Source organism: Octopus sinensis, linkage group LG4, assembly GCF_006345805.1.
Source record: "Octopus sinensis linkage group LG4, ASM634580v1, whole genome shotgun sequence".
Lineage (NCBI taxonomy): Eukaryota > Metazoa > Mollusca > Cephalopoda > Octopoda > Octopodidae > Octopus > Octopus sinensis.
In genome coordinates this window covers 11,337,265-11,358,334 of record NC_043000.1, presented here as the reverse complement: position 1 = coordinate 11,358,334, position 21,070 = coordinate 11,337,265, and the positions used below count along the sequence as shown (strand labels likewise).

Here is a 21,070-nt window from a genome sequence, read left to right as displayed (position 1 = left end):
TCATAAGTTTTGAATTAAAATCTTCCACCAAACCTTAGTCACAATTTATGTTCCTAACACTAGCTTAAATGATAATTATTTCACTAAATACTTTGTTATATTTAAAGTAATTGAAAGAAACACAGCATCTCAAAATACACTAACAAAAGGGTTAAGGCAGGCTAATGAGCCAGAAATACAAATTGGAGGGTCCACCAGAGCTGTACTATGCTTCTAGTGTTGGTATGGCTGCTAGGGGTCAATTTAGGATTTTGTTGCTAAAATTTCTGTTTAATTAATTGCTTATAGTTTTATAATACTATAAGGTGCAGGAGTGACTGTGTAGAAAGTAGCTTGCTTACCAATCACATGGTTCCAGGTTCAGTCCCACTGCGTGGCACCTTGGGCAAGTGTCTTCTACTATAGCCTCAGGCCGACCAAAGCCTTGTGAGTGGATTTGGTAGACAGAAACTGAAAAGAAGCCCGTCGCATATATGTATATGTATATATATGTGTTTGTGTGTCTATGTTTGTCCCCCCGACGTTGCTTGACGACCGATGCTGGTGTGTTTATGTCCCCGTAACTTAGCCGTTCGGCAAAAAGAGACCAATAGAATAAGTATAAAGAATAAGCCCTGGGGTCGATTAGCTCGACTAAAAGCAGTGCTCCAGCATGGCCGCAGTCAAATGACTGAAAAGAATAAGAGAATCAGGGGGTCCACTAGAGCTGTACTTTGCTTCTAGTGTTGATATGGCTGCTGGGGGTCAATTTGGGATTTTGTTGCTAAAATTTCTGTTTAATTAATTGCTTATAGTTTTATAATAGGCAATATATCCAAATTTTTTGTTCTTATAGGTGGTGAATGTGGAAACATTACAAGTTGTGGTGAATTTTCTGCAGCTATCAAACCTGGTAAGTGGGTTTCCTATCACGTTTAGCGTTTGTGACTAGAAACCTCATTCTTAAATCTTTCTTCTATTTCTTTTACTTAAATCATAAGTTTTAGTCACTGTTTTTGAGTTTTTTGATTTCTTTAAATGTTTGTTACAACCAGGCAGTTCACTAGCGCAACACAGTCACTGATAATGATCGGTCTTTAGATGGAAATGCAGCTCTGAATCCACTTAGGGTTACCATTGAGGATTCCATTAGAGGAAGGGTTTTCAACTGGAGTTAGTACAGCTGTTGGGGGTCAATATAGGGTTTTGTTGTTAAAATTTATGCACAATTAATTGGTTACAGTCTTACAGAACATAATGTATTTTATCAGCTTTTCTCAATATAATTCATCATCATCATCATCATTTAACGTCCGTTCTCCATGCTAGCATGTGTTGGACGGTTCGACTGGGGATCAGGCTCCAGTCTGATCTGGCAGTGTTTCTACATTCTACAGCTGGATGCCCTTCTTAACGCCAACCACTCCGTGAGTGTACTGGGTGCTTTTTTATTAATAATATTTGATGAACATCAATGGAATTTGTATCTTTGTGGTACCAGTGCCGGTGGCACACAAGAGAAAACCATCCGAAAGTGGCCGTAGCCAGTACCGCATCGACTGGCCTCCGTGCTGTGGGCACATGACAAACACCATCCGATCGTGGCCGTTCGCCAGCCTCATCTAGCACCTGTGTCGGTGGCACATAAAAACACCATCCGAAGACCCGGCAAGACTAGTCAGGCCATAACCCATGGCCCCTACCTGGGACGTAGTCAGTCCACCTGTGCATTCCTTCCTTCTTGTGACACTTATGAAGACCTGTTGAGGCAAGTGAAAATCAAAATCAAAACAAATCAAAATAGATGAACATCAATGGAATCTGTATCTTTGTGGTACCAGTGCCGGTGGCACACAAGAGAACCATCCGAACGTGGCCGTAGCCAGTTCCGCATCGACCGGCCTCCGTGCTGTGGGCACGTAACAAACACCATCCGATCATGGCCGTTCGCCAGCCTCATCTGGCACCTGTGTCGGTGGCACATAAAAACACCTTCCGAAGACCCGGCAAGACTAGTCAGTCCACCTGTGCATACCTTCCTTCTTGTGACACTTGTGAAGACCGGTTGAGGCAAGTGAAAATCAAATCAAATCAAATCAAAATAGACAAAATAGATGAACATCAATGGAATTTGTATCTTGTGGTACCAGTGCCTGTGGCACACAAGAAATCCATCAGTGCTGTAGTCAGTGCGGTGGGCACATGACAAACACCATCCGATCGTGGCCGTTCGCCAGCCTCATCTAGCACCTGTGTCGGTGGCACATAAAAACACCATCCGAAGACCCGGCAAGACTAGTCAGGCCATAACCCATGGCCCCTACCTGGGACGTAGTCAGTCCACCTGTGCATACCTTCCTTCTTGTGACACTTGTGAAGACCTGTTGAGGCAAGTGAAAATCAAAACAAATCAAAATAGATGAACATCAATGGAATTTGTATCTTTGTGGTACCAGTGCCGGTGGCACGTGGCACACAAGAAAACCATCCGAACGTGGCCGTAGCCAGTACCGCATCGACTGGCCTCCGTGCTGTGGGCACGTAACAAGCACCATCCGATCGTGGCCGTTTGCCAGCCTCATCTGGCACCTGTGTCGGTGGCACATAATAAAAACACCATCCGAGCGTGGCCGTCTGCCAGCCTCGTCTGGCACCTGTGTCGGTGGCACATAAAAAACACCATCCGAGCGTGGCCGTTTGCCAGCCTCGTCTGGCACCTGTGTCGGTGGCACATAAAATCACCCACTACACTCTTGGAGTGGTTGGCGTTAGGAAGGGCATCCAGCTGTAGAAACACTGCCAGATCTGACTGGACTGGTGCAGCTTTCGGGCTCCCCAGACCCCAGTTGAACCGTCCAACCCATGCTAGCATGGAAAGCGGACGTTAAATGATGATGATGATGATGATGAAATATAATTTACTAATTATTCATTTTTATCATAAGATTTTGGTTTTGGTTAATTTACTAATTATTATTAATTATTAATAATTTACTAATTATTCATTTTTATCATGAGATTTTGGTTTTGGTTAATTTACTAATTATTCATTTACTAATTATTATTATTAACAATAATTTACTAATTATTCATTTTTATCATAAGATTTTGGTTTTGGTTAATTTACTAATTATTATTATTAACAATAATTTACTAATTATTCATTTTTATCATGAGATTTGGGTTTTGGTTAATTTACTTTCACCATAGCCCTTAATATTTTCTTGACTGTTTTATCACCTCACAATTCTTTATACCAGCCATTTTCATTGTTATGTTAAAATTTTGAGCCACCAAATTTAATTACACAAGAATACCAGGAAATCCTTATATAACACTTGTTACGAATTTAATAAATAAGAACGTTTCAGTTTTTTGTTTGAATAATGAGGAAATTAATTATATTTAAATAATAAGAAAAAATAAATGCACCCTTTTTAAAGCCTAGCCAGGCTCATGGGCCCGGTTTCCCGATTTCTATGGCATATGTGTTCCCCAGCTGGACAGGACGCCAGTCCTTCACAGCATTACTCATTTTTGCCAGCTGAGTGGACTGGAGCAACGTGAAATGAAGTCTCTTGCTCAAGAACACAGCGCGTCGCCCAGTACGGGAATCGAAACCACACTCTTACGACCATGATGCTTACACCCTAACCACTAAGCCACGCACCTCCACTATTTAAATAATGCGTAAATCTATATGCTGCCCCTGGTAAACGATGGACTGATCCATTTTTGTGCTAAAAAAGTCAGTCGCCTTTGTTAATGGACTGATCTGAAGAACATTTAATGAATTAGACATAGTACTCTAAGATAATTGTGTCTGTTGACCCCTTTTCTTACCATGTTCCTATTTAAATATATTGCCTTTGTTTAAGGCGGCGAGCTGGCAGAAACATTAGCACGCTGGGCGAAATGCTTAGCGGTATTTCGTCTGCCGTTATGTTCTGGGTTCAAATTCCGCCGAGGTTGACTTTGCCTTTCATCCTTTCTGAGTTGATAAATTAAGTACCAGTTATGCACTGGGGTCGATGTAATCGACTTAATCCATTTGTCTGTCCTTGTTTGTCCTCTCTGTGTTTAGCCCCTTGTGGGTAGTAAAGAAATAGGTATTTCGTCTGCCGTTACGTTCTGGGTTCAAATTCAACTGAGGTTGACTTTGCGTTTCATCCTTTCGGGGTCGATAAATTAAGTACCAGTTATGCACTGGGGTCGATGTAATCGACTTAATCCGTTTGTCTGTCCTTGTTTGTCCCCTCTGTGTTTAGCCCCTTGTGGATAGTAAAGAAATATATATTGCCTTTGTTTCAATAAATTTTGGAAACAATAAAGAATTTAGGGAAACGACCTTGTCATTGCTAAGCTAGTGTTTGCAACACAAGTTTATTTGAAGTTTTGATGGAAAGTTTTACTTTAATGGCGGTGCCCCAGCATGGCCACAGCTCGTGAGCTGAAACTAGATGAAATAAAAAATATTCAGATCTCTTTAAAACAAAGAATTTGTACTATAGAAACAAAAGCAGTTTTAAACAGGTTGGTATTACTATTTTTTATTAAAAACAAAAGGTATATGTGTTTATTTTTTGTCTTTTGCAGATATGGAAACAACAAAAGATTCTGGATCTAACGCAGCAGGAACCAGCATGCCCAACTATGCGATAATCATCCTTGCCATAATAATAAACTACTTAGCTGCGATTCTTTTACAATCTATGGCATAAAAATTTTTCTGTAAAAACCTATTCTGACATTAACCCTTTCGTTACTGAATTTATTTTGAGATGCTCAGTGTTTCTTCCAATTATTTTAAATATAACAAAGAATTAAGTAAAATAACATCGTTATCATTAAGCTAGAGTTAGGGACATAAATTGTGACTAAGGTTTGGTGGAAGGTTTTAAATCAGAACTTTTGAAAACCAGACATTTGTACTAAAGAGCCAGAGCTGGTTTCAGCCGGGTTGGTAACGAAAGGGTTATATGAGTCAACTTCCATCCAGTATGAATGTTGACATTTGTATGTCATTTTCCAACCAAAAAAATTCTGGAAATGATCTCATGTAATTTACGCACCCACTAAAGTTTATTTTTGTTTTTCAGACAAAAAATGCATAAATTACATGGATTTCTTTGGTATATACAAAATATATGAATATAAAATTTAAATTATTTAAATTTAAATTTATTAATCTATATTTATCAATTTTTATATTAAAAAATTTTTTAAAAATTTAAATTTTTAAACTTTTTTATTATTATTTTACATCATCATCATCATCGTTTAACGTCCGTTCTCCATGCTAGCATGGGTTGGACAGTTCGACCGGGGATCTGGAAAGCCAGAAGGCTGCACCAGGCTCCAGTCTTATCTGGCAGTGTTTCTACAGCTGGATGCCCTTCCTAACGCCAACCACTCCGTGAGTGTAGTGGGTGCTTTTTACGTGCCACCTGCACAGGTGCCAGGCGAGGCTGGCAACGGCCACGGTCGGATTGGTGTATTTTATGTGCCACCTGCACGGAAGCCAAACGAGGGGGTGCTGGCATCGGCCAAGAGTATATATATAATTATCAAAAAGTATTAAAAAGTTTAATATAAAATAAAAAGTATATATATATATGTTACCTTGTGTCTAAATACCGGTCTCTATTATCCCTTTCGTAAGCCTATTATATATATATATGTATATATATACATAATATATACATCATCATCGTTTAGCGTCCGCTTTCCATGCTAGCATGGGTTGGACAGTTCAACTGGGGTCTGGGAAGCCAGAAGGCTGCACCAGGCTCAGTCTGATCTGGCAATGTTTCTACGGCTGGATGCCCTTCTTAACGCCAACCACTCCGTGAGTGTAGTGGGTACTTTTTATGTGCCACCGGCACAGGTGCCAGACGAGGCTGGCAAACGGCCACGATCAGATGCTGCTTTTTACGTGCCACCGGCACAGAGGCCAGGCGAAGCTGGCAACATCCACGATCGGATGGTGCTTTTTACGTGCCACCGGCACGGATGCCAGTCGGGGCGGCGCTGGCAACGGCCACGTTCAGATGGTTCTCATATGAGCCACTGGCACTGGTATCACAGCCGTGAACTGGCAGCCATGGGCTAGAGATTAAGAGACGGAAAAGGCCAATAGATAGATAGATAGGCATATAGAGTAGGAATTAGATAGACAGGGTGAAGGACAATAGATGAGCCAGTGGGAGGGGGCAGAACATGCGAGAGGGAGGGATGGTTCCTGGATTTGGAGAAAGACGAAATTACAGATAAGGACTGTAAAGTGTGATAAGTTTTCATGTGTGAAAATGTTGGAAATTAAAGAAATGCATGACCTAGGGTTAAAACAAAAGGACATCGACATTAAGACGGGAAAAACAGAACAAGAAAGTATTAAGGGTTTATGATGATAATACTCACAAAAATACAATGAAAGAGATGGCAGGTTGAAACTTAAAAATCTCACCGGGGGTTACTCATTTTCTAAGAATCTTGTTTACAGCCAGGGTACTGATATAAGTCATCAAATATAGCCAGGGTGGGCTATATATGCGTCACACCAGCTTCTATACTCATAAAGTTGTCAGCCATTGCCTCAATTTTTTTAACCTAATAATGAGAATATCTATACATAGACTAAAGACCGATGGATGCTTGTCAAGAAGAAAGTTAGCCAACAACGTGGAACTAGTAGAGAAAATAAATTGCTCATCATCACTTCCATGGTGAAGGCAATCTTTCCCTTTTTTTAAAATGGTAAACTGCATTTTAACCAGACTTGGCCATCACCACCAATGTGAATTAAGTAGAACAGATACTCATAGTTTATTTTACAAAAAAAAATGTAACTATCTAGAATAGAATCACCAGGAAATTATGAAGAATATAATTTTATAGGTGTTATTGTTACATGTTAAGTGTACTGGTACATGTATCCCTGCAACTTATGCTGTTGTCATGAGTGAAACCTGTTCAAAGGAGTACCAGAGCAGTTAAAACTGAAGATATAAAATTCTACAAAAATACAAGTTTTTGTATCCAGTGAACAGAATCTGTTTCAATTTAATGTAATATTCACAAATACGAGTGATTCTCAGCAGTTTTGATGGTCAGATTAGTTCCAAACACAAAAACAATTACTTTGGAAAACATATACAGCAGTTGACTTCATTTCATGCTCAGTCACATGTGGTTCATGTGCCTATCATGTACAGATACCATTATCAACCAATCAGGGTTCAGAGTCCGTGTGATAATTTTAGAAAATTCCTGCATTAATGGCATTACAAGAAGCAGAAAAGAAAAGAGGAAATGACTTATAGTCAATCACCAAAGAAAAAGGTATGTGTAAGAAAAAAAGGAAAAATGATAAAAGAAAGTACAGTATAAGCAGATGGCTAAAATGAAGAAAAATGTGTAATTTTAAAAAGTATTTTTTAATAACGTTCTTGATATCACTATGTAATATCTTTTCTGCATGAATACATTCAAGGTTATATGGGTCATTTCATACACAATGAATTTTTAAAAAATAGCACATGTCCAGATAAAGTATGTGTATCCTAGGTAACTGACCATCAAAACTGCTGGGAATCTTACAAATTAGTTGTACTAATCATCAGGCTATAGAACATTACTTCAAAATGTAAGGCGGTAAGCGGTGAGCTGGCAGAAACGTTAGCATGCCGGGTGAAATGTTTAGTGGTATTTTGTCCAGCTTTACGTTCTGAGTTCAAATTCCGCCAAGGTTGACTTTGCATTTCATCCTTTCGGGGTCGATAAATTAAGTACCAGTTATGCACTGGGGTCGATGTAATCAACTTAATCCCTTTGTCTGTCCTTGTTTGTCCCCTCTGCGTTTAGCCTCTAGTTGGCAATAAAGAAATAAGAACATTACTTCAAAATGATGTGTATAATTATTGTCACAGGTTCATGGACTACTTTAACGTGCATGTGAATCCATGATTTATTACTGAAAATGGTTTTAAAATATTGTTTGCTGTTGTAAAATAGAATTAGTTTTGTGAATGCTGCAGTCACATATTTTTATGTGAAGCTAAGTTGGATTTTTGAGTGAATGGCTTACCATGCATATCACAGTGAAATGGTCACTTATCTGTATGGATACTTTTGTGTTTAGTCAAATTACCATTTAGAGAGAAGGATTTACCACAAACATCACACTGATATGGCTTCTCACCTGTATGAATCCGTTTGTGCTCAACTACCCGATGTATTCCTGAGAATGATTTACCACAAATAGGACACTCAAATGGTTTCTCTCCTGTATGTACAGTTCTGTGTCTACTTAAGATACTACTTTGAGAGAATGATTTGCCACAGATATCACAGTGATATGGCTTCTCCCCAGTATGAATACGCTTGTGAGTATTTAAGGAGCTACTTACAGAGAAAGATTTACCACAGACGTCACAGTGATAGGGTTTCTCTCCTGTATGAATACGCTTGTGAAAAGTTAAGGCATTACGTACAGCAAATGATTTACCACAGATGACACAGTGATATGGCTTCTCTCCTGTATGAGTACGCATGTGAGTAGTTAAGGCATTACCTGCAGAGAATGATTTACTGCAGATATCACAATGATATGGCTTCTCCCCTGTATGAATACGTTCGTGATTACGTAAGATACTATGGTTAGTGAATGATTTGCCACAGATATCACAGTGACATGGCTTCTCTCCTGTATGAATACGCTTGTGAGTACATAAGGCACTACTTACAGAGAACGATTTACTACAAATGTCACAGTGATATGGCTTCTCTCCAGTATGAGTGCGCTTGTGAGTAGTTAAGGCACTACTTACAGAGAATGATTTACTACAAATATCACAGTGATATGGTTTCTCTCCTGTATGAATACGTTTATGTAAATTTACATTACTTGCAGTTGAGAAAGATTTACCACAGATATCACAGTGAAATAACCTCTCTCCAGTATGAACACGTTTATGAGAAGTTAAACCTCCATTTAAAGCAAACGTTTTACCACAGATATCACAGTGATACGGCTTCTCTCCTGTATGAACACGTTTATGTCTCATTAGTGTACCATTCTGTGAGAATGATTTACCACAGGTGTCACAGTAATATGGCTTCTCCCCTGTATGAGTACGCTGGTGATTAATTAAGATATAACTATCAGAGAAGGTTTTGCCACAGGTATCACAAGGATATGGCTTCTCTCCTGTATGAATACGTTTGTGCCCAGTTAAGACACTACCCTGACTGAATGATTTGCCACAGATTTCACAGTGATACGGCTTCTCTCCTGTATGAATACGCTTGTGACTAATTAAGGCATTACCTGCAGAGAATGGTTTATTGCAGATATCACAGTGATATGGCTTCTTCCCTGTATGAATACGCTTGTGACTAATTAAATTACTATCTGTAGAAAATGATTTACCACAGACATCACAGTGGCATGGTTTCTCTCCCGTATGAATCCGTTTGTGTTTAATTAGGTGATCCTTTCGAGAAAATGATTTGCCACAAATATGACACTCAAATGGTTTTTCTCCTGTATGAATACGTCTGTGTTTAGTTAAGGTACTATGTTGTGAAAAGTATTTATCACAAATATCACAGTGATAGGGCTTCTTCCCAGTATGAATAACTTTGTGACTACTTAAGATATTATGGCTAGAGAATGATTTACCACAGACATCACAGTGATATGGCTTCTCTCCTGTATGAATATGCTTGTGAGTAGATAAGGCACTACTTACAGAGAACGATTTACTACAAATGTCACAGTGATATGGCTTCTCTCCAGTATGAATACGCCTGTGAGTAGTTAAGGCACTATTTACAGAGAACGATTTACCACAAATATCACAGTGATATGGTTTCTCTCCTGTATGAACACGTTTATGTAAACTTACTTCACGTGCAGTTGAGCATAATTTACCACAAATATCACAGTGAAATGGCTTCTCCCCAGTATGAACACGTTTGTGAGAAGTTAAACCACTATTTAAAGCGAATGATTTGCCACAGATATCACAGTGATACGGTTTCTCTCCTGTATGAGTAAGTTTATGTCTCATTAAAGTACCATTCTGTGAGAATGATTTACCACAGGTGTCACAGCAATATGGCTTCTCCCCTGTATGAGTACGCTGGTGATTAATCAAAACATTACTATGAGAGAAGGATTTGCCACAGGTATCACACGGATATGGCTTCTCTCCTGTATGAATACGTTTGTGTCTAGTTAATATACCACCTTGAGTGAATGATTTGCCACAGATTTCACAGTGATATGGCTTCTCCCCTGTATGAATATGCTTGTGTCTACTTATATGACTATTTGTCCTGAATGATTTACCACAGATATCACAAGATGATGAATTATGTATAGCTTTCGGCATCTCTTCAATGGACAAAAATAGATCAAATATTTTAAATTGTCTACTGTATTGTATTTAGTTTGAGTTTTCTATTTTGAGTTACAGTATATTCTTTACAAATATTTCCACTCTTGTCAGCTATAATCTTCTGAAATCTAATATTCTCAGAACTCTAACAAATTCATCCGAGTTTAGTTAGAATTCAAACAGAAATATTGCTGTTAATCTCAGCCAAGAGCAAGTACTTCACAGTGATCCTGCCACAGATTTATCATAAAAGGATTATGTCTTTTCTGTATAACATTCTCTTTAATCTTCAAGAGATGATAAATATAGAAGATATATCCAATGTAAAAAACTTCTTTTATGCCAATGTCATCTGTTAATCTGAAATAACAAAGAAACAATATAAGAAATAAGGGATAGATAAACATGGAAATTTAACAACATTTCTATATTGAGAAACAAATTATGTCCTATAAAATTGTAGGAAATCTACATATTTGTAAACTACAGTGGCACCTTCATATTGTGTACATCATCATCATCATCGTTTAACGTCTGTTTTCCGCGCTAGCACGGGTTGGACGGTTCGACCGGGGTCTGGGAAGCCAGGGCCTGCACCAGGCTCCAGTCTGATCTGGCAGAGTTTCTACAGATGGATGCCCTTCCTAACGCCAACCACTCCAAGAGTGTAGTGGGTGCTTTTTACGTGCCACCTGCACAGGTGCCAGGGGGGTCCGGCATCGGCCACGATCGGTTGGAGCTTTTAACGTGCCACCGGCACGGAAGCCAGCCAAGGCGGCGCTGGCAACGGCCACGTTCGGATGGTGCTTTTTATGTGCCACCGGCACAGAAAAACTACAGAATAGTGGACATTAACATTCTTCTTTCATGAGGAACAGCATTTATCAATACACTTTAGCCTAAGATCAGACCTGATTGAACAAACTTATGATCAAAAACATTACATCCATGATTATCCTGTCTTTTGTTCACGTGTTATGTATCAGTCAATATAATCAGCTTCATTTTATGTCGGTTTCCATGCTGACATGGCCTAAACAGTTTGACAGGAGCTGGCAAGGACAGGACCCAAATCACTCTCCATTGTCTCTTTTGGCATGCTTTCCACAGCTGCATGCCCTTTCTAATGCCAACCACTTTACAGAGTATACTGGGTGCTTTTAACATAACACCAGAACCGATGCTTTTTATGTGACACCAGCATTATCTTCAAGGCCAAGTTACTTATAACCTCTGTTCACTACTAATATCCTTAATTACAACCTGACACATTGTTCACCTCCTCACCACCCTTTCCAATTCTAGGCTCTTTCAACTATATACCCTTTGACTTTATCCCTCAGGTTTTTTCCTATGCACACATACCAACACCTCCACATTATTTACTAAGTAACCTAATTTTGCAATGGAAGGGACCTTTATATATACCTTATATAACTATTTTTTTTAAACTCAAGGGAAATAACTCATACCCTCTACACAATATTGTCTTTAAACATTCAAGGGAAATAACCCAATTCATTGTTTATCTCTATATCTACAAAACAGTCCTTGGACTAAAATTGTATGCACATTTTGCTTTGACGGCTAATGGCTGCCAAACCGATGCTAGGATCGAGCTGAAAATTGGCAGGGATACTAAATGCGTGGTGCGGATGAGACCCGCGATGGTTAAAATTCGCAAGCTAAGTGGTTGCTATAGCAAAAAGAGTGATTTGTTCTCTCTCTATAACGACGTTTGACAGCTTCGTCTCTTTGTCACTCTTTCTTCCACCACCACTCTTACAGTATGTCTGTCTGTATCTATTGAGAAAGCATTGACAGCCGCAAATGTTTAAATATTCTCACGACAGGTCTTTTAGAACGGTGAATTATTATTGCACACCACCATCGCACAATCATAACGGATATTATTAATCAGATATATTGTATTAATTTATATATATATATGTGTGTGTGTGTGTGTGTATATATATATATATATGTGTGTGTGTAGACATGTATATATAATGCATATATATGTACATATTTAATGTGTATAGACATACATATATAGGGGTCCTTTCATTTGATATTATTTGATTTAATGTGTCAAAAAGCAAAGGAAATAATATTACTTGAAATAAATGGTGGATTAAAATGTATCAATTTTTTCAAATAACTCACATAATAATTAGGCAGGTGAAGTGGCCATCTAACCAAAAAGAACTAGTGAAGAATACGGAAATGGATCAAAATTGAGGCAACAATTGGAACACTGCAAGAGAAAGAAATAGAGACAACAGAGTCACGTTGTATAATAATTATAGAGAAAAGAGCTGAGTGAAATGTTAATATGAAGAGGCTCTTGAGTAAATAATGTTAAAAAGATTTTATTAATTATCATAATTATAATTAGTTTAGAAAAAAGCAAATTTTATGCAAAGAATACAAGAATTCATAATATACAATAATCTAATCTAATCACTGTGAGAAAAAGAAAGAGAAATCAGAGCTGCATTGCATAAGTGGTCAAGCAATAAATGTGCTTGACACAACAAAATGTTAGGTTGAGCTCAAATAATAATATATAGAAGCGAGTCAAGCGAAATGTTAATACGAAGAGGTTCTTGAGTAAATAATGGTAAAAAGATTTTATTAATTGTTACAGTAATTATTATGCTATAAAATTTATATGAAAATAAAGGTTATAATTACAATGAATATTTTATCATAAAGTATGTGCAATTTTAACGAAGTTTAAGAAAGTTAATGGAAATTAAAGAATTGCAAAAAAGAAAATGGATATTTCTAACTATTTCTAATGTGAGGTGAGGTTATGGAATGATAATCACGGTTCCTTTAAGCTCAACCCAAAATTTTGTTGGGTCAACCACTAAATATGCTTGACTAATTGAAACCAATTGAAAAATCTTCAAGTAGTTGGAATAAAACAAAAATAATTTCTCTTTGAATAGACATTTCCTTTGCATGTTTTGTTACGCTATTATCATCTAGATATTTTGTGGTGTATGAACATCTATTCGTGATTACTGTGCCACAATAAATCTTATTTAAACGTTTGCTCTGTGTAGTGGTGGTGTCGTTACTATGCACAGCTTAAAGGCAGCGAGCTGGCAGAACCGTCAGCACGCTGGAAAAAGTGCTTAGCAGCATGTCGTCCATCTGTACGTTCCCAGTTCAAATTCCGCCGACGTCGACTATGCCTTTCATCCTTTCGGATTCGATAAAATATGTTCAGTTGAGCACTGGGGTCGATGTAATCGACGTACCTCCTCCCCGGACCTTTCTGACCGCGTGCCAAAATTAGAAACCGTTATTAAGCACAGCTTACATTAAGTTAGCAGTCGTCTCATTTGAACAACAGTTGACACTCTGTGGAATGCCGTTGTTCTTGTTTTGTTTCTTTTTTAAAAGTGTCTATGTTCCTTATAACATTTAAATACAAAGAAACAACAACAAAAAAAGAGATGAAAAAGTAAAAGAAAAAAACTAGGTGGGGGTGTAAAGCAGGAGAGGGAGGGCGATGGGTTAGATATCCCAGTACAAATGATGTGCCTCTGAGAATATTGACCGTCAGTTATGCCTTTCATCCTTACGGGGTCGATAAAATAAGTACCAGTAGACCTCTGAGATCTGTGTAATCGATTAACCCTTCCAGAAATTGTTAGCCTTGCACCATATTTTGAAACCAATATTAACCGTCAACTCATTTCAGCAACAATTTATGACTTTCGACACAAGAAATGGTTGCCAACACAGGGTGACTTGGTTTCAGATGGGAACGACATGCAGCCCTAACCAAGCATCCAACTACCCCCATCAAACCAGTTACAAACATATCTGCATGTATGTAAGCGGGTACATCAGGGATTATATTATCCAATATGTTTTTCGACAGAGTTTAAGAATACGTACACCACCCGTTTTCGGCTTAACAAAAACCCTTAACCCTAACCACCGGGTGTACGTACTCTTTACTTTCGCCTGTCTTTCTTTAAGGCGATCGAGTGCGATTTGAGGGAAAATGTGGCTGCAAATTTCAGTAGGCGAATGTTCTTCAGCCAGACAGGTTCTTGACCGTTTGATTATATAAATGTAACCACGAGAAGTCGAAGAGCTGCTTGCAAACATCGCAACAGTAAATGAGACAGATAAAAATAAAAACTTATATCTCAGATATAAATGGTTAAACTAAAGTGTTTCGTATATATGGTTAAACTAAAGCGTATAAATTAGGATAAAGGAAACAGGAAAATCTCAAAAATAGATGTGAAATAAATGACCAAAATAAATTATGATTCATTAATGAGCTCTACTCGCGTAACAAAGACTATACGAAACGTTTGACTTTAATCTATCTCTATTTATATGAATTAAACCGAACATTTTTTTTTTTATACATATAAAGAAACAAGTTTGAAGATTTAAGAAGAAGAAAAACAAAACATCAAATCTTGAGAGAAAGCAGAATGGTAACTTACGAGGAACGACGAAGATGAAGACCAACGTTCTGAGAACAACGATGGTTGGATAACTCTCTGGAACAGAAGTTAAAAACAGAGAATTCCATCTGTAAACATCAGGAGGAATGGAAAATGTATTTCTGTTATTATAGAGGAAAATACGACCTGGAGATAAATAAAATATGAAATGCCTATTTAAAAGATAGAGTGCGATTTGATGGGAAATGTGGCTCCTCGTGGTTACATTTAAGATGTTGTGGTGCACCTGAGCACTCTCTTTACTCTTTTACTTGTTTCAGTCATTTGACTGCGGCCATGCTGGAGCACCGCCTTTAATCTAGCAACTCGACCCCGGGACTTATTCTTTGTAAGCCTAGTACTTATTCTATCGGTCTCTTTTGCCGAACTGCTAAGTGACGGGGACATAAACACGCCAGCATCGGTTGTCAAGCAATGCTAGGGGGACAAACACGGACACAAAAACACATACACACACATATATATACATATATACGACGGGCTTGTTTCAGTTTCTGTGTATCAAATCCACTCACAAGGCTCTGGTCGGCCCGGGGCTATAACAGAAGACACTTGCCCAAGGTGCCACGCAGTGGGACTGACCCCGGGACCATGTGGTTGGTAAGCAAGCTACTTACCACACAGCCACTCCTGCGCCTGTATACAATAATTTCATTATTATTATTATTATAAAATCCTAGGCTGACCTGGTGCACACTCATCCCCACCATCTCAAAAAACCGACCTCTACGATTTTTTAAATTTTATTTGACCGGATTCCTATATTTTCGATGACAGAGATTCCGAATATGCAAAAAAAAAAACCCGGTTTTTTTTTTTAATTTTCAATCCCACCCTTACATACACACACCTAAATTTCTAATTTTTAACTTTTTATCGAATTTTTTTTTCAATCTACGTGGAAAAATAACGGCAGTTTTTTAGAATAATTTCCACGTAACTAAACACTTTTAAACTTCGTATACTGGTAGAATGTGTTTATAAAACATCTTTTTCTCTTGGCTTTATTGAGAAAATTATATAGTTTGTAAGATATTTGTTGTTTTTTTCTTCAATTTCTGCAATTTCAACCAATCAATGACGTCTATTGAGGTGAAAACATTCTGTGCCGTATGAATATGTCCCTCGTTTAAGAAACAGATTGGGTTTATTTACATTTCTGAAGAAAAAAAAAATACCCGTCCCCCACCCCTAACCCTAACCCTAAAACAGATTGAAATGCAATAGATCGATACTAGGGTCATAATTATGGGTGACAATTTCATATGACACCGCTAGAAAAACTGCCGTTCAAACCGAAAAGATCCAAATACGGAGATTAAGAATATAGGGTGGGGGAACAAATTTTAATTTCGAATTTTTTTATGAAAAACTCCAAAATTGATCCACACACACATCGCCACCCCATCCCGCTGTCTAAGAGTGAAAATGAATGACCGTTTTGTCCGTTTGCATAGATTTATAGTGAAACAGCAAAAGGATCGCAACATGTGAAGCCCTCGCCGCGAAACGTGATAGGCTAAAAATAACAGCTAAATGTCTGGAGAGTTTTTGTGTTTGTGTGTACGCGCTCGCTACAATTTCTACAGGTTATCCGAATGAACAGAGAAAGAAGTACACAGAAATATATTTTACATACCTGTCGTATACGTCAGTTTTTTTATTTTGCTTTAAAGGTAAATGATTCTGATAGCAGCAATGACCTTGCTGTCAATTCATTGGATTAATCCCAACAAAATACTACACATTTTGTCACCACTGGCTCAGCACCTATGTATGTGTTCTTCCTTCCAAAATAATAAAAACTTTAACATAATAGTTGCAGGAGTGGCTGTATGGTAAGAAGCTTGCTTCCCAACCACATGGTTCTGGGTTCAGTCTCACTGTGTGGCACCTTGGGCAAGAGTCTTCCACTATATCCTCAGGCTGATCAAAGCCTTGTGAGTGGATTTGGTAGATGGAAACTGGAAGAAACCCATCGTATATATATATATATACTAGCAGAGTTACCCGGCGTTGCCCAAGTTACATACAATTGAAGAATTAGACTTTTCTGTTATATTTTCTGTAATGAACTGGAATACCTATGTTTCGAATTTCATCAAAATTGCAGATGAGGGTTATTTCCCTCTTTACACCCCCAAGCAAAATTGTAATCGTGCCACATGTATCCCATACTACTGATTTTTATATGCATATTCCAAAATTCCAGTCTTATAGAACCTGTTAAAAGGATTTTGCTCCTGAAAAATGGTGGTCATGGAGCTCTAAAATGTGAGAGTTAATGCCCCTATTGGGGGTGGGCATCTTAATGTCAACCAGAGAAGTTGAATTGTTGAAAATCTTTTTAACTTGGGTCTTATATCTATTGTTTGAATTTCTTTGAAATAGGAAATATATGTTCACTGGGTTTGTAAAAGAGAGCAAAGCTACAGGAAACCAAAAGACGAATGATCACAATAAGCAGTCAGTTACAGGACCCTAGTCATTACCACTCCCAATGTAGGTGACAGGCATTTATGGCAATATACTCATAAAATTTCTATTAAAATAAGTTATCTTTATATGCCATGTTTGCAATTCTCCATATAAATGATAGCAAGGTGTTTATCAAATGGAATTAAAATCCTAGTTCAATGACAGATCGATCAATTTAGTAAAGCTTTAATGTTGTTGGTAACAACATATTCCCCCTTTTAATTAAATACTGTAAAAGAGAGAAAATGCAAGGGAAATAAATTTTGGTGATAAGGGCTAAACCCTTTGTTTCATTATCACAATTAAAAAGAAATTCAGAGGTGTACCATTGTGCAAGTTCATTTCCGTAAATGTTTTTCTTGTGCACCAACACCTGCACATATACGCACACAGATACACATAGATGAAGTCCCATTTGGGAAGTATATTAAGGACCCCCTTCAGTCATGACTGACCATGGGATTGCACCTAGAAAGTCACCCAAGTCCGGGCAAGGTTGTTTATGGAAGACCAGCAGTCGCCCATGCATACCAGCCTCCCCTCTCCACGCCACTGATGTTATCCAAGGGAAAGACAAAGGAGCCGATACAGCTTGGCACCAGTGACGTCGCAACTCATTTCTACAGCTGAGTGAACTGGAACAACGTGAAATAAAGTGTCTTGCTCAAGAACACAACACACAGCTCGGTCCGGGATTCGAACTCACAACCTCACAATCGTAAACCCGATGCTCAAACCACTGAGCCATGCACCTTCACTATATTAAAGTTTTTATCATTTTGGTATGAAGCACACAAACATAGGTGCTGAGCCAGTGACTAAACTTGTAGTACTTTATTGGGATTGAACTAACAGCAAGGTAATTGCTTCTATCTGAATTGTTTACCTTTAAAGTGAAAAAACAAAACAGCTGTATATGACAGGTATGTAAAATATATTTCTGTGTACTTATTTCTCTGCTCATTTGGATAAGCACACACACAAGCACAAAAATTCTCCAGATATTTAGCTGTTACTTTTAGTATATCAAGTGATTGTAGAGAGGGCTTCACATGCCATGATCAATTTGCTGTTTCACTATAAATCTATGCATATAATTTTAGCTAAGGGGTAATGTTTTGATGGAGAGGTTAAAGAAACACAGAGAGTGATGATGATGGTGGGTGAATAGTGATAAGTATATTTTTTAAAAAATTGAACTAAGTTTTTTTATATCATCAATCACTTGATGCATGCGCATAAGTGCAGTTCCGTGCAATATTCATGCTTATATAATATGTATGGTGATTTTTTTATTTATGGGAACAATGGAAAAATAAGGGGTCTGCACTCTCCGAGTGCTTTTCTAGTTTATTAAAGTAGTGATAAATATGTTCTATTTTTTTCTTCATAACATTTAAGTACAAAGAAACAGCAAAAAAAAAAAGAAAAGAAAAAACTAGGGGTCTGTAAAACAGATGGAGAGGGAGGATGATGGGCTACATATCCCTGAACAAAAGCCATGCTCAGCTGCTCCCAATTGGTAATGGCCGCAGTATTGTTAGTGTGGAGAATATTAACCGTCAGCTAGTGCCATGGTCGACATTGCCTTTCATGCTTTCGAGATTGATGAGTTACGTTTAGTGAAGTTATGATTCTAGTGATAAAGAAAATTCCCTAGACGTCAATGTTTATTGTAATACACTTTACACATGTCCAAACTGAATTATTCTGGTGTGCATGACTTTTTTTATTGACTGTATGGTATCTTTTGTGAAATATATATGAAAAGCAGTAATTCATAGTTTCATCTTTAGCACATCAGGTTCTCAAGTTATATAGAAACAGTACTTTTCTCTTTTTATATAAATAAATGATGAAGTGTATGACCTATGAAAATGTTTACCTTATATAGACTTAAATATTGAATCTAAAATATTCTTCTTTATTGTCAGATTGTGAATGTGTCTAGAGGCTGCATAAATTCACCAGACATATTCTGCTATGACAAGCATTTCACACCTTCAGATTCCTGGAGCAATATTACTCCTTTGTTGAAGTGCTGCTATTTAGCTTATTTTGGCTGCAAATGTGGAGACCAGGACAAGCTATTTGTACCTCACAAAGCTTGCAAGAGTTGTATTAGTAAGCTCCAAATGTGGTCAGTTTGAAATCTGAAACGTATGCTCTCTGTAATACCAATGGTATGGTGAGAGCAAATGAACCACCTTGATGACTGCTGCTTCTATATGACTAAAGTAGCTGGATTAAATAAGACTAAGGATCACATAATATACCCAAATTTTCCATCAATAATAAGGCCTGTTCCATACTCAGATAATATTCCCGTACCTGTGGCACTTGAGACATGGGTAATTTCATCAAAGTCTGGTGCTGGTGATACTAATGAGATGGAAGTACACAATAAACCACCAACAAATGACAATTTCAATCTCTTCAACGAAGTGACTTTGTCAGAGACCTCAACCTTCCAAAAGAATGTGCACAGTTACTTGGCTCTAGACTGAAGGAATACAAGCTTCTAGTTCCTGAAACATTCAGTTGGTACCAACATCATGAAGCAGAATTTTGATGATTCATGGTAAACATGAATCATTTCATGTTGAAGATCTTTTCAGTTTGAACGGCAGTTTTTTCTAGCGGTGTCATATGAAATTGTCAGCCATAATTAAGACCCTAGTATCGATCTATTACATTTCAATCTGTTTTAGGGTTAGGGATAGGGGTGGGGGAAGGGTATCTTTTTTTCTTCAGAAATGTAAATGAAGCCAATCTGTTTCTTAAACGAGGGACATATTCATATGGCACAGAATGTTTTCACCTCAATAGACGTCATTGATTGGTTGAAATTACAGAAATTGAAGAAAAACAACAACAAGTATCTTAAAAACTATAGAATTTTCTCAATAAAGCCAAGAGAAAAAGATGTTTTATGTGACACATTCTACCAGTATACGAAGTTTAAAAGTGTTTAGTTACGTGGAAATTATTTTAAAAAACTGCCGTTCAAACCGAAAAGATCCGATGTTGACTTGGAATACATATGTTCTTAAAATTAATAGAACATGCTTTTCCATGACTATTTGGTTCATTTTAATAAAGTAATAATTTATTAAAAATTCACATTTTTTATCATTAATTTATATTTTATTGAAAATCCTTATGTGATAGCGCAAAATAGCTTTGATATTTAAAATCAGCAATTCAAGAATACAGATCACATCCATCAACAAAAATAAAAATTTAAAAATTCCCAAATGCAGACCAGTGTTATTCATCATCATCATCATTTAACGTCCGTTTTCCGTGCTAGCAAGGGTTGGACGGTTCGACCGGGGTCTGGAAGCCAGGAGGCTGCACCAGGCTCCACTCTGATTTGGCAGTGTTTCTACAGTTGGATGCCCTTCCTAACGCCAACCACTCCGTGAGTGTAGTGGGTGCTTTTTATGTGCCACCAGCACAGGTGCCTGGGGAGGCTGGCAGCGGCCACAATTGGTTGGTGCTTTTTACGTTCCACCGGCACAGAAGCCAGTCGAGGCAGCGCTGGCATCGGCCACGTTCGGATGGTGCTTTGATATTTATTTTGATGTTGATGTTGACTTGACTCAATAGGTCTCTTATTAACCATATCAATGATTAGTGCTGGTGCAATTTATATTTTGTTTGTTTATTTTTCTCAAACATATATTTTCTCCTGCAAAATAC

The 21,070-nt window shown here is 37.8% G+C and overlaps 2 protein-coding genes across 6 annotated transcripts in view; one reads left to right on the top strand and one right to left on the bottom strand.

Moving 5' to 3' along the window:
* LOC115211074 overlaps positions 1-4,812 on the top strand; it is an 88,924-nt gene extending 84,112 nt beyond the window's left edge. Inside the window, exons 5-6 of one of the 4 annotated variants that reach the window (XM_036501769.1) lie at positions 836-892; positions 4,576-4,812. In XM_036501769.1, coding sequence (XP_036357662.1) covers positions 836-892; positions 4,576-4,700 — 182 coding nt within the window. In that variant the 3' untranslated portion in view covers positions 4,701-4,812. The remainder of the gene's footprint in view (positions 1-835; positions 893-4,575) is intronic. The other 3 variants (XM_036501770.1, XM_036501766.1, XM_036501768.1) reach the window with 3 other exon arrangements.
* Positions 4,813-7,396: 2,584 nt separating this feature from the next.
* On the bottom strand, positions 7,397-10,648 carry LOC115210237 (zinc finger protein 271-like). 2 transcript variants are annotated; one of them, XM_036501761.1, is made up of 3 exons: positions 9,721-10,644; positions 8,532-8,880; positions 7,397-8,447 (listed from the first exon to the last, which is right to left on the bottom strand). In XM_036501761.1, exons 1-3 carry the CDS (start codon positions 10,374-10,376, stop codon positions 8,088-8,090), a joined length of 1,365 nt encoding a protein of 454 aa, XP_036357654.1. In that variant the 5' UTR covers positions 10,377-10,644; the 3' UTR covers positions 7,397-8,087. The 2 variants fall into 2 exon arrangements, with proteins under 2 accessions (XP_036357654.1, XP_036357653.1); XM_036501760.1 differs by having other exon boundaries at positions 7,397-8,880; positions 9,721-10,648.
* Between the last annotated feature and the right edge of the window lie 10,422 nt (positions 10,649-21,070).

Bases quoted from the DNA above. Each gene is read 5' to 3' on its own strand.
- LOC115210237 (XM_036501760.1), bottom strand. From the start codon at position 10,376: ATGCCGAAAGCTATACATAATTCATCATCTTGTGATATCTGTGGTAAA. The intron at 8,881-9,720 runs CTTATCTACTCA...AACTGCAAGTAA, and splicing joins TCGTTCTCTGTAAGTAGTGC to TGTAAATTTACATAAACGTA.